At 53.1% G+C, this 13,584-nt stretch overlaps 1 protein-coding gene across 1 annotated transcript in view; it reads right to left on the bottom strand.

Moving 5' to 3' along the window:
- Nucleotides 1–7,838: 7,838 nt before the first annotated feature.
- OPHN1 (oligophrenin 1) overlaps nucleotides 7,839–13,584 on the bottom strand; it is a 47,270-nt gene continuing 41,524 nt past the window's right edge. Inside the window, exons 21-25 of the mRNA XM_017741855.1 lie at nucleotides 13,531–13,584; nucleotides 12,670–12,835; nucleotides 11,708–11,758; nucleotides 10,943–10,993; nucleotides 7,839–10,789 (exon numbers count right to left, since the gene is read on the bottom strand). Of these exons, the coding sequence (XP_017597344.1) occupies nucleotides 10,951–10,993; nucleotides 11,708–11,758; nucleotides 12,670–12,835; nucleotides 13,531–13,584 (314 nt within the window). The 3' untranslated portion in view covers nucleotides 7,839–10,789; nucleotides 10,943–10,950. The remainder of the gene's footprint in view (nucleotides 10,790–10,942; nucleotides 10,994–11,707; nucleotides 11,759–12,669; nucleotides 12,836–13,530) is intronic.

Here is a 13,584-nt window from a genome sequence, read left to right as displayed (position 1 = left end):
CCCCCCCCACACACCCCACACGCACCACCCCACACCCCCCATCCACACACACCCTACCCACACACACCCTACCCACACACCATCCCTTACACACCACCCCACACACCCCACCCACCCACCACCCCACACACACCATCCCATGTGCATTGCCCCACACACTCGGTCTGCCCCCAGCACACACACAGCGGCCAAGCCTATGTGCCCTGTGGTATTTTAGCTCCCCTCTTCCTGCACATCCTGAGTACATCAAAACCACCTGCTCAGACCCAGTCAGGGCTGTCAGTGACCCCACATGCACAGGCTCATGCCAGGGTCACACATCCCATCATGGGCTGTGACATGGTCTGGCATTACCAACCCAGACATCTACAAGGGATCCTTGTGCCAGCACAGGCAAACAGCAACCTGTGCACCCACTCAGGGCAGTGAGCCCACCCGGAGCCCTGTGCCCTCCTGGAGCCCTGTGCCCACGCTGTGCCCAGCTCTCCAGGCAATGCCATCGTGGTGCAGCTGCTTCTTTGCATACTTGCAGTAAAATGAACAATTTCTGGATACTTTCCAACCTTTTTATGTGCTTTTCATTATATGAAGGAGTAGGGAAAAAGCCCAAATTGAAGGGGAGGATCTTTCTTTGCAATGGTTTTCCTTCCTCTGCTAGATATGGCTCTGATCCCACTCCTCCTCCTTAAATCCTCTCATGTAGGCAGCAACAGAATCCATAGGTGAACTTTCTGGCTGGCAGCCAGTGGGATGCTGCTCTCAGAGGTTCCCCCATGCCAGAGGGTGTGGCATGGGAACTGCTGGCATTTTCAGAGCTGGCCTGAGCTACAGATATTTGCAAATGAACCAGTAAAAAACTCCAGCTGGTGCATCCTTGTCTTCTGGAATTTTCCCTGGCTCTTCACAGCAGAGCTCAGTGAGCAGATGGGTAGTGATGCCCGATCCCTGTTATCAGCTCAGGATGGCTCCAAGCTTTGTGCTTCACACAGGCTCCCGTCAGTGAAGGTTTTGTTGGTTAATGAGTGTGGCAGTGTCCTGCTGGGTGTTCATCTGCTGGGAGACCGGGAAGAGGCCAAACCTAACGGATTTACCCACCCTGCTTTGCTGGTGGGAGCACCATGCAAATGAGAAGTGGGGGAGTGGGGAAAGGATACTGCCCGTGTATCGCCTGCCCCATGTGTGTCACCCGGTGTGAAGCTGCTCTGGACAGTGAGCACTGAGCGGGGCAGGAGCTCATGGGGAGCACCCCCAGACCAGGACAGAGAGGCAGCTGGGGGCATTGAGGTCATGTTCTCTGTCTCTTCAGTAGCACAGTGAACTTCTGCAATGTGTTCATCAAAGTTGGGTTCCTACAATGTAATTACCTGGAGATGTGGGAGCCAGGACTCGCAGCACCTGTGTGTGTATTTGCTGGGGGAATTAATGCTGTTTCCACGTGGATTTTCATGAGCTGCTGCAGGAACCGGGAAGAAGAGAAATACCAAATTAAGGAAATACCAAATTAAGAAAATACCAAAGTCCAACTCCTGCCATTTATCTTTGTGCTTTTTGTTTTCTTCTGTGTTTTCTTGCCTACTTTTGCTTTAATAAAGCAAGGAGAATTTCACCGTGTTCACAGTCCCAAAAAAGCTGTCCCTGAGGCTCCCCTCGGGCTGGCTGAGCCCTGGAGTGGGGACCCCCGGGTGTCGCAGGTGGGAGCCAATCATGTCCATGTTCCCCTGTGGATTCACTGGCTCTGCTCTGGCTCATCTCAGAGGTGCGGGGGGTTTTGAGCTGGCTCAGTCTGGCTCATGGCTCAGTCTGGCTCATGGCTCAGCCCATCAGCTCCTGCCCAAGGCAGCAGATGGAGGACATGGGACACACATGTTGGTATCTCCCTGGGAGCAGTGTTTGTGCATGGATGACCACTGTTCCGTAACAGAGGGTGTGGGATAAAGGACGCTGCCTTTAGTGAGGGCAGGAGGGACTTTTCCTCAGCCCTGTGTCATGCCAGAAGCAGTGAGCCAGATCAAATGGTGCAATGGAATGCAGCATTCCCAGGGCAGGGATCACGGACCTGTGCCCACTCTTGTCCACCTGTGCCCACCTGAGCCTGACCGGCTCCTGCCATCACCCCCTGCCTTAGCAGGGAGCTCAGCTCAGCAGGAGCAAGAGCCAGGGCAGCAGCTGTCTGCTTGGAGAGGCTGTGGATGAGTCTGGAGAACCGGCAGCATCCGCATGCCATTGCCATAATGTCCAAGAGGCCCTTTGTGCTTGGCTCAGGGAACTGGGTGCTCGGTGAGGGAGGTGGACGTGGGGCAGGACCCTCCCCATGGTACCACTCCTTGCTCTGGGCCGTGGGGTTGTCCCCATGGTCTGTAGGGAATGTGGAGGCGTACCTGAAGGGTTATATTCCTCCCAGCCAGCCGGAGAGCTGCTGCCCCCACAGTCACCTCCCATCACAAGCCAGCCCCACAGTCCCTGTGGTGTCCCTCCCCTTGCTGAGCTCTTGTCCAGGATGTTTCAATAACATAATGTATGCTCAAAATATCTGTCTCTATATAAAATAAAGGCATGGCCCATATTCTATTGCTAAAGATATCTATTTAGTGAATGCTCTAAGAGTCCTCTCTGGTTGCATACTGAGGTACTGAGTCAGAATATGCCAATTTAATGGAGACTTTTAATTATTTTTTTGGCTGGGTGCTGCCCAGTTTGGAAAGGTCCCCTGTTTCATGGCATGCATGGGGCATACACTGGCATAGGCTGGGGTTGGTATCAGCTTCTCCAGCTTTCCTGTGGCTGCTTGAGGTTCAATAGGGACAATGCATTTGGGGAACAAGAGTGTCCCTTGTTTCTGCCCTCCTTCACTTGCACAAGGTGTCCTCACACATTTGGGCAGAATCCTGGGATTACAGGGAGGTGTCTGTGTTCTACCTGTTTCCAGGCCCAGGGCTGCCTGTGGACACTGCGGATGGCCTTGGGCAGGGTGTCCTAGCTCCTGTGGGTGGGTCAGAGCCTCCCCTGCCCACTGGCACCTGCTCCCTGCACTCACTCCCTTCAGCAGCAGAGGGACGCTGTGCTTGTGACTCACAGAGCAAATCTCTGCACCCACATGAACCCTTAGCAAGTGGATAAAAGCTGCTCTCTGTGCTGGATGTTTGGTGTTCTGTGGCAATTTTATGCTGTTTCTCTTTGTTAACATGTCTCTGTAATAATAAGAGTTAATAATAAGTATTTTACTTTCTTTGTAATAAGCCAAAAAGCTCATTGCTGGTGCCTTTTTGCCTGGGGGGCCTCCCAGCCCACAACTGTGTTCCTGGCACTAACAAAGGCCAGTGTCTGCAATTGCTCCTTCCACCAGAGCTGCGGGAAAGAGGGAAGCCAATGCACAGGATTGCCAGAAGAAAAAGAGCCAGCAGCCTTGGAATGGCAAGAGACTTTGGGGTATGATGCTGGTTTCTTCCTGGGACCTGGCTCCAAGGTGAGGGCTGAGCATGATACTGGGGATGCCTTGGCTCCATTTCGGTGGGGCTGTGACCCTGGAGCCCCCACAAACCATGTGATGCAGGTGTAGCACACACAACCCGGTCTGGCTCAGTTTGGAATCGCAGTGCTTTGCCCAAATTACAGCATTACTGGAGGGTAAATTCTCCCAGAGAAGGAATTAGGTGGATTTCTGACACAGCTGTTTTGGTTTTTTTAAATTGGAACTGAATGCATTGGATAAGGAAGAGAGAGCCCCACAGTGTTCTGGTACCATGGCGGCTGGATTGTGGTGACAGATGCTGCTGGGGCCAGCGGGGTGCAGTGCAGGGTGCCCTAGGGACAACTGCAACTCACAAGTCCCCGTGCAGGACTGAAGGACATTTATTTGTGTAACCGAACAGAGGGGCCTTCCTGGCACCCAGGTAAAGAAACCAATGACACTGCGCTGGGGGTAAATGAAAATTCTCATTTTTGGCTCTTTCAGCTGTGCCTGGGGCCCACGCAAGCCCTCAGCCGTGCCACGGGGCGGCCCCTCACGCTTGGTGTCCAGCTCTTTTTGTAACCTGAAAATCTGCTGTTGTTCTGAGTCCAATAAATGCAGAATCCGGTTTGCTGGAGCTCTACCCTCCGCCTACGTTTGGCTTTTGTGTCAATTTTGTGCATGAAATCGCTGTGGGTGTGACGGCTGCCAGCGAGCAAAGGCACCGGGAATCAGTGGGTCAGTTGCCAATAGATGAGGTTGTACATTGGGTCATTGTAGGCTTTCTTTCACAGTCGGATTTCACTATTAATCACACCTGAACCCATAATTCAATTACATATCAATTGGCTAATCCTTTCATATATTCCTCTTTGGGTCTTTTAAATTGAGCTTCAGTTGATTAATGTATTTCTCAAAGCAAGGAGCTAATAAAGGCCAGTGTCCTCCTCCTCTTGTCATTGTTTTCAGTATCTTTACGAGCAGTTATAAATCCATTCTTCTGGAACGTCTTTATAAAATTGACCTATGCTCTCCAAGTAATAAAGAAGACGCTTATCAGCCACTTGTTAGTTCAAGGCACAGATGTGAATCTTGCCCAGGGCCAAGATTTGATTCACTGAGACAAAGCAAAGAGCTTGGAAAAAAAAAAGCCCATCAGGCCACAAATAGCTGGCAATGCCTGGTGTGTAATTGCACAGGAGCAGTCCACACGCCGTGCCCCATGAGCTGAAGAATAGTGTGCCAAGATAACAAAACCCCTTGGGTTTGTCATCTGCAAGGAATCTGATCCCATCCCTTGCTCTGAGTCACAGTGAAAAATTAATGTGTTATTTTCAAAATTCACCCTTAGTGGACACTGGCCAGGCCTCAGCTCCTCAGGGCTGTTGTGGTGTATTGGGTAACAGCATGTCAGCCCCAGTGTCACCTGCCAAATGGCCACTTCGCCACCCAGGGACATTCAGGAGCCACTGGTCCAGCACCTCATGGGATGATGGACTTGGTCCCTCAGCAGCTACACATCCTGGGCTTACACTGGCCTTGGTCTCTGATGGCTCTGACCTTGTGTGGCTCGAACAGTGTCTGTGGGAAGACACTGAGGCTACTGGTTGGGGGCTGCCGGGGTTGGAACTGGCTGAAGGGAAAATCCACGTCACTCAACTCCTTCTGGCCCATTATGCTCCAGCCACCTTTGCTGCACATCCTGCCTCCCGCATCCTACATCCTGCATCCCCCCCGCACTGGTCACCAGGACCTACAGGTCACAGGGAAGCTGCTTGACCATTCCACAGGCCTGTCTGACCATTCCTAACTGCCAGAGCTGTGTGGCCTGGCAGCATGGTGACAGCCACCATGCCAGCACTAGGGATGAGCCATATGCTGGTGGGCTCCAGAGCTGTCCTTGGAGATACCTTGGCTCCCCAGCAGAACAGCACACCAAGCTCACTGGAGAAAGTCCAGTTCATCATGAAGAAGAAGACAACTGAAAACATGGAAACATCATGAAAACCCCCAAATGGACCCATGCTTTAAGGTCATTCATATGTTCTTGCCCTCACAGCAGAAAGTGGGATATTTTTAAAACAGAAAGAAGTTCTGTTTCCTAAAATACGAGTTGTGTTCCTAAATGACAAGTTGTGTCAACTAGCCCTTTCAGCAGCGGTTCCCCTCCCTGGGGGCCTGGGAGTGCCAGCACTGTGGCTCTGCTGCGCTGGCAGCCAGCCCTGTGTGCCTTCCATGGTGTCAGCGCTGTGCCTGCGCTCCCAGGACGAGCTGGTGGCAGCCACAGACCTCAGTGGGGTCACGCCGACTCGAGTGCCCTGACACAAGGGACATCGGCTAACGCTGGGGTTTGCTCCTTTCCCGAAATTGGTGCTGCCTTCCTCTGCCAGCAGTAGGCTGGTGCCAAAGGGAGGGCAAGCAGGGCCTGGCATGCCCTGTGTCCCATCCCATAGGAGCAGGGTGGGTCCAGTGGCACGGTGTGGTAGCATGATGTAGTAGTGTGATGTGGTGGCATAGTGTGGTGGCTACCAGGAGAGCCTGTGGGGCCAAGGCACTGAAGGGAGCCAGGGTGGGCAAGACACAGAGGGAGGATGGAGCTGTGGGAGGATGGAGCTCCTGGGACTTGCCTCTCTGAGCCTTCATGGGAATGGCCACATTTTATACAGGATTTCAAGAATCTTCAGAACTTCTGCCTTGCAGGAGCTCTTAGAGACACTGGCAGAGGCTGTTAAAGCACTTCTTAAACTTCTGAAACACAGAAAATGAAAAACATTATGTCCCTTACTCGTTTAAAGCATCTCCTGATTGTCTAAGCCAATCACAGGATTTTTTGGTGGCCCGACCTGATTTACAGCCGTGTGTATGGGCCAAGAAACCTTCTAAGGGCTGCCAGAAACCCGCCCAGTGCACGGAGCTGCTCCCAGCTCAGAGCATCCAGATGGGTAATTGCGCAGTGGGATGGGTCAGGGAGAACTACGGAGCTGAAAACTACGGCTCTGATCCTCCAAGGAGTCCCACGTGGGTGGATTCCAGCGCCTTCATGCGTCTCTGTGTAGCACATAAATTTCAGATGTCAGTGCTCCACTAAGTATATTTCAGTTCTAAATTTATCACACAGATGTGTCTGCTGCAGAGTCTTTGGCCTCTTCAAATTCTTCCTCTGGGAAGAACTCACTGAGGCTCAGGGTCAAGCTTTGGAACTGCTTGTTTTGTTACTGTCTCTCTATAAAAACCTGAAAGGTTTTACTTGTGCTGGAAGATAATTTTCTTGCTTATATTAAATCTAAATGTTTTCTGTAAGAAAGCAAGCCAGGCACCTGTGGGTTGGGAGACAAGGATTGTTGGGGCAGTGCCTTGGTGCTGATTCCAGTTCATGATCACTTCATACAAGGCCTAGTGAGGAAAGGAATCAGTTTAGTTCCCCAAACACTGCTGTTTTGAATGCATCCAGCCCTGGAAAAGTTACAGCCTCACAAGGAAACTTTTAAGAGAAACAAGAAGCCAGAAAAAACAAGCAGAAAATCCTCCAGCTGCTGCTCTAGTCCATTGTGTCCATGCCCGCCCTGGGAGTGCTCCGGCTGCTTGGGCCCGGAGCCAGGGCACGGCACAGACCTCTCTGAGCTGGCAAACCCAGCCGGTGCTGCCTGAAGAGCCCACAGGTGGGGGCTGGGCCTGCACAAAATAATCGCAGGAGGATCCTGAAAACAGAGACCAGCACTGAGCAGGGTGTGGGTGGGAACGATCCCCTTCTCCAGCAGGGACCCTCGCGGCTGTGCGGGCAGCTTGGCTGTCCCTGGGACCCCAGGAACACCCTCCTGAGTGGTCACATCTGTCAAGCTTCTCCAGAAATCCGGTCTCCAAAGCTGGCTGCAAGATTCCCATTTCAGAGAAAGAAAGCTGTTCTCTCCTGTTAAAGAAAAGCAAGAGGCCTGAAAAAGCAAACACTGGTGCACAATGTCAAAAGGTGGGGAAAAACAGACGTGAGGAGGGGCGAAGAGTGCTGGATAGATAGAAAGAAGCCATTGGTCACAGGAAAACCAGAGTCTCAGTGACCCACGGCACAGGATGCTGTCCAGGGACTGTGGCAGTGCAGGAATATTCAGCCTTGGCAGGGCAGCTTCTCCAGTCAGAAAGGGCAGAAAACCAGCTTTGGGGACTGCAAACCCAGAGAGGGGCTTTGGCAGTGCTCAGGGCACTCCCAGTCCCATGGACACAGCCCTGTGTGGCCTCCCCAGGGCACAGAGCTGGGACCCCACAGTAGGATGCGCCTGCAGAGGGGGCGGCAGTGGGGGCAGCGCTTGGGCCTGGGGTGAAGAGTGTCAAAAACAGGTTGATGGAATTGGCTTTCACACAGGGTAATTAGTTAATGAAATGAGTTGAGGTTACTATGTAATGCTACTAGTTGCTGTTTAATTGTCATGGGATAACGTACTTGGATGTTCTGAACAGTTAATGTTATGTCAAGTTAATATCCTTGTCTTCCCTACAATTGAGGTTAATAATAGCTATAGTTCATGTAAATAACAGATTTTAATAATGGAGGAGCCGGGAATGTTCCAGAATATTAGTGATGTAATTGAAGGAGGCGTTTAGAGGAGACCCCTGCATACAGAGGCACAGGCAAGAGGATCGTTGGGTGAAGACCACTCCTATGACAAGACCCTAGACACCGGGAAGCAAGCCACCAGCTGATCGAATGAACTGACTCAAACACCAGCCAATCGATCCTAAGGGGAGGGTGTAGGGGAGGTGATGGGCGGGGTCTTTGGGGTATAAAATGTGGTGTCAAAGCCCTTGAGGCTGTCCGGCTACAGGTTATCTGAAGCCACGGCGAGCGCTGCCCTTTGCTTTGTGTAAAGGCAGCCAGCCAATCTAAGCCTCTGGTCGTTGTATTAACGATTTAATAAATTGTTCCCAATTTAAATTGTGGGCGGTCCTTTCTCACAAGAGGAATAAAACACACTGAGATGGTTGTTTCACTTCATGGAAACTTTATAAACACTTGCAGTAACCTAAGCTTGTACACAGCACAGTGGCTCTGGGGCTGATGGTGGGGGGCTGCCATGCTGCACGGGGCGATCCCGCGTTCCCAGCTGTCATTCCTGGGCCACTGGCAGCAGGGACAGTGCTCACAGCAGCAGGGATTGGGCCCCACAGCAGCAAGGACTGTACCTCACGGCAGCAGGGATTGGACCCCACAGCCCCCTGCCAGCACCACCAGCACCCCCCACCACTCCAGCTGCTGGTCCCCAGTGTTCAGCTGCACCCACAGGTGCAGGAAAAATCGGCACAGACATACAAGTGACAAAGAACTTTAAAAGTACACCATGAAATACATCTGCAAGAAGCTGCTTCTCCCCACTGCTCATGCTGTCAGACTGAAACCCAACCACCCTTGGATTCTCCCTACCCACAGAGCCTGGCTCTGTCCTGGAGGTCTGTGCTGGGCAGTGGACACGAGCCAGAGGAGGATGTGACAAGCCACTGCTCCCGCAGAATGTCGCCTCCAGAGCCACGTACATTGGCAGTAACTCAAGGACCTTCCCAAACTGACAGGCTTGAAGGGTCCCCAAACAGCAGCCCAAAGCAGGAAAGAGAGTTGGGAAACGCTGGCCTTTTGTGTGGGAACCACAGGCCCAACACCCCACCAGGGCCAGGGGCTGATGTTCTGCAGGCAGGTGGCCCCACTGCCAGGCTGGTCAGAGTGGCTCCCTCCAGCTTCAGCTCCATCCTACCTGTTCAGAGATCCCTGATCAGAACCACTGTGTGTTGTCCTCATGCTGCTGGTGAGGAGCTGCAGCAGGAGGGGCCCAGCACAGCCCCAGGTGCCACCAGTGCATGTGGCACAGCCTCAACTGCCACAGCACAGGGCTGGTTTGGTTTTAAAGCCACTTTCATGTTACAGGTCCAAAGGAGGGAGCAGCTGGGGCGCTGCTGAAGCCAAGGGAGTGAGAGCACCATGGACACGACACACGTGAGTGCCAGTGTGTGACATTCAGCAATAAGAGACATGAGATGGCACAGAGGCAAAGCGCCAGGAGGTGAGAAGGACCTGCGCCAGGCAGGACACAGCGCGCTTGAGGGACGGAGCACCCGGGAAGCAGCTGTGGAATGTCTGGCCACTGTTTTGGAAATGCTCTCAGCACCTAAAGAAAACCATTCAAAATGGGGGAATCATCTTTGGGTGGGTGGAGGAAGCAGGGAAGCCGCTTGCTGCTGTGCACAGCCCTAGAGCTGGGACCCGGCGGCAGCTGGAGCAACAGACAGGCCTCTACTACTACAGAGCTGCACAGAGGTCCTGGCCAGGGACACCTCCCTGGCCAGTGGACATCAACCACAGGGCCACAGCTGAGGGACAGACTGGGCATCTCATACTGGAAATGAATAAACAAGCAAACAAGAAACTGGGCAGTTCTTAGAAAAACAAACCCACAAACAGTGAGTTTCAGATGCTCAGCACCTCTGTGCTGGCCCACCGCAATCACCCAGGATGGACACTTGCTGGTGGGCCTGTGAGAAGTGGATCTGGTGAGTGTGGCTCACATGGAAGAAGAGGCAGTGGAGGAAGAGGCGGAGGAGGAGCATCTGCTGCTCCCTTGCCCCAGCTGCACCCTTGGAGGCTGCTGACCCGAGGGTGCTGCCTGAGAGCTGACCCCAGGCAAGGCTGCGGCTGTGGCTCAGGCCAAGCCCCTGGCCCAGCCACGTCTGTCAGTGCAGTGTCCCAGGCCAGGGACATCCAGGAGGAGATGAGGAGACATCCCAGAGCTGAGCACAGTGGTTCCCCAGCCCCTGCCCAGCCTGCGTCACCATGGGCAGCATTCCCAGGCACGGCTGTTCCACACACTGACACCACAGCACAGCTCACCAAGTGAGGGACACAAACACAAAGGGGCTTCTCAGGGCAAGGGGGCCTGCAGCTGCTCTGCCCTTGCATCCAAACACATGGACTCAGCCCCTGTGCTGTCCAAACACCCTTTTCAAGGTGTTTTCTGAAAGTGAGCAGGTGAACAGGGGCTCCGCTGTCCCTTCCGCAGGTGGTCAGTGTCCCCCAGCCCTGCCCATGCTGCCGTCACCTGTGCGGGCACACGGGCACTGTCACAGCCTGCAGGGAGGAGAGGTGGGAGGGCAGGGAACAGTTCAACACAGATGTGTGGGCAGGACCTGCTCACCATCATGGTCTCCCTCTCCTAATTTCTTGAGCCACTTGTGGCTTGGAAATCATTGTCCAGTAAGATAGCTGCTCTCCAGGACACTGGGGCTGGCAAGGCTCAGCTATGACTCCTGGGTCACAAGCACAGAAAGTCTCCTGGGTCCAGCTGGGCTGAGGTGTGCTTACAAAGCCTGGAAGAAGAAAACAAGCTCTGTGCTCTGTGCAGCAGTGCAAATCCACCAGTAATGGCAGAACCACTGGACTCCCACAACCCCATAAATGCTGACTTTGTATTACATGTCTGCTTTCAGTTTATTATTTGATTTGTTGTCATAAACACGTACCTTTACCCTCAGCTCTCATCACTTGGGATCCTGCCTTGGGGTGATGAAGAACTGGATAAAAGGAAGTAGAAAAATAGAGAAAATAATGAACGCAAGAAGCAAGCTTCAACTCAGCTCCACGAGCTGCTCGAGGCTGGGTAATGGGCAGGGAGGGGTCTGTTTTGCAATAGAACAAATGATTTCACCCTCAGCACCAGCAGCAGGAGTTCTCAGACTTACACACAAACCTGCTCTCCCTTGGGCAGAGGCTGGCAGCTTTTCAGAGCAGGAAGCTGGAGCTTATTTGGGCAAATGTTATCATAAATGGCACCAGCCGCCACTCAAAGCCAAGGGCTTTGGTGCCCATGCTGTGTCCCCATAACCCCCTAGCTCCCTGTCTGCATACCCCCTGTGCTGGCCCAGCCATGCTCTCTTGGCAGCTGCTGAGACCTAACCAGCCCTCATCACCTCACTCATGCCCTGATCTTCCCACTGAGCTGGAGTACAATGGGCACTAACTACACCACTAGATCCACACACATGGTAACAGGGATCCACAGGATGTTTCTCACTTTTCAGATTTAACTTACCAAGTCTGCATCTAGACTCACATTTTACACTTTGTGCTCCTTGTTTAGTTTCAGCATTTTAGCTGAGCCCCTCAGCTGTTTGTGAGAACGAGACAAGGCAAGCCTGGGGCTGGGGCTGTCTGTGCTGGCTCTGCCTCAGAGCCTGTACTGCAGGACTGCTGCTCTCCACATGCCACCTTCCTGGTGCCAGCCTTACCTGCCTGTTCTTCGGGAAGCTGTCTCAAAGAACTTGGTCCTAGAGGCCACCCTGCAAAGAAAACAGAAGTCTCTCTTCTGATTTGACAATTTGCTAATGAGATCTGCTCTGTGCCAGGGGAATGAGCTGTAGCATGGACAGAACTGCAGAGATCACCTTCAATTGACAGTTCTTGTGCCAAGGCACAGCCGGGCTCCTTCTGCACCCGCTCCACCCTCACACCACCTGCCAGCGCTTTGGCTGGGCTGCTTATAGAACCACAGAATCATGGAATCATTTAGCTTTGGAAAGATTTCCAAGATCATGAGTCCAACCTTTGACCAAACACCACCACACCAACTAAGCCATGGCACCGAGTTCCACATCCAGTCATTATTTCCATGCTATTGCCTATAATCCCATACGCATCCATCCCTTTTAAGATCTTTCCTTCAGTGTTTATGTGCTCCTGCCCGTGCTCAAGAAAGAGAAGTTCTCCCAGGCAGTTCTGGCACAGAACTGACCCTCATGGCACCTTTTGTTTTCTTTTGGTTAATTCCCACTTAATCCAGCAGGGTTTCTGAGTCTCTTAAAATCGGAAAGAAACCTGAGAATGAGAAGAAGCTGAACTCCATCCAGTTTCCTTAAGCAGATCCAAGCTGGATCTTGTCCTGCCCCAGAAAGTGTCTGGTTCAAGAGGTTTGCTGGGGGCAGGAAGGGGCTCAGCTCCACTGACCCAGGAACAGCAGGGAAGGGGATGGGACAAGGCTCATGCCTGGGGCTGTGCTTGAGCAGCTCCAAAGCTTTGTGTATGTCTTTGCTGTGGCCCCACTCCCCTCCCAGCTGTGCCCTCCGCTCAGCTTTCCAAGTGACACTCAAACCTGCACTCGCACCGGTGCCAAGGGGACATCCACAGGCTCCAGCCACTGAGCCCCCAGGTGTCCCTGCCGACACCATGCACCCACCACGGGCTGCTGGCTTACACAGATGAGGGCATCTCCTCTGCTGTCCCTGCTATCAGATCTGGCCTCTGCTCCAGCTTTGGAGGGATAGGAGTCCGGCACGGAGGATCCGGAGGTCTCACAGGGGGACGCGTTATCACAGGCTTATCACCATGGGAACGTGGCTTAGGGACACTGTCACAATCACCTGCAGGGATGGAGATGACAGACACTGAGCAGGAAGCTTTGGCAGAGGCCAGATATTTATGAAGGGACACTGTACAGGTCTGTGGGTTTAGTTCTGTCCCTCTACCTCAAAACACCCTCTCATTGACAGTGGCCAATAGCCAGAATAGAGGGACAGAGTCCAGGGAAAGGAAGCTGCCACACTACCTGCCCCAGCACAGCCTTCTTGGCACTGGGAACAGGGGCTGGAGCTGCACCTGCAAGGACAAACTGAATGTAGCTGCTGACTGTGAAGTTGATATTTCCTGGGAATGACAGGTGTTCTTAACCAAACCCTGTGCAGTGCCGCTCTGCAAAAGGAAGAGGAACAGCACAAACTGGTGATTTCTGCACCTGAGCTTTTATCCTGGACAATGACACTACCTGTCCTCTCCTCTGCTGCTTTTTTTCCCCAAGATCCAGCCAACCCTGCTATTCACCTAACCCTTCAAATACTTTAAGGGTCAAGGCAACACGGAATGAGTGTCAGACTTTACCTTGTGCCCCATGCCTTAGGCTGTTCTGTTCTCCCAGCCCCTCCTGCTGAGCTACCTCAAGAGGACTCAAGAGGAGAAGCCCACCATCCACTCCAGAGAGGGCTGACTCGGGCACCTCGGGCTGCCCCCGGGAGCAGGGCACTCCTGCCTGGCTCTGGCCAGGCTCCCGGCGCACACTCACCCTCTCTGCCACAGATGCCCAGCCGGGGCGCCGGTCCCCTGGGCTCCCGCGTGG

Source organism: Corvus brachyrhynchos, unplaced genomic scaffold (assembly GCF_000691975.1).
Source record: "Corvus brachyrhynchos isolate BGI_N302 unplaced genomic scaffold, ASM69197v1 scaffold220, whole genome shotgun sequence".
NCBI classification, from domain to species: Eukaryota; Metazoa; Chordata; class Aves; order Passeriformes; family Corvidae; genus Corvus; species Corvus brachyrhynchos.
This window is presented reverse-complemented; position numbering and strand designations above follow the sequence as displayed.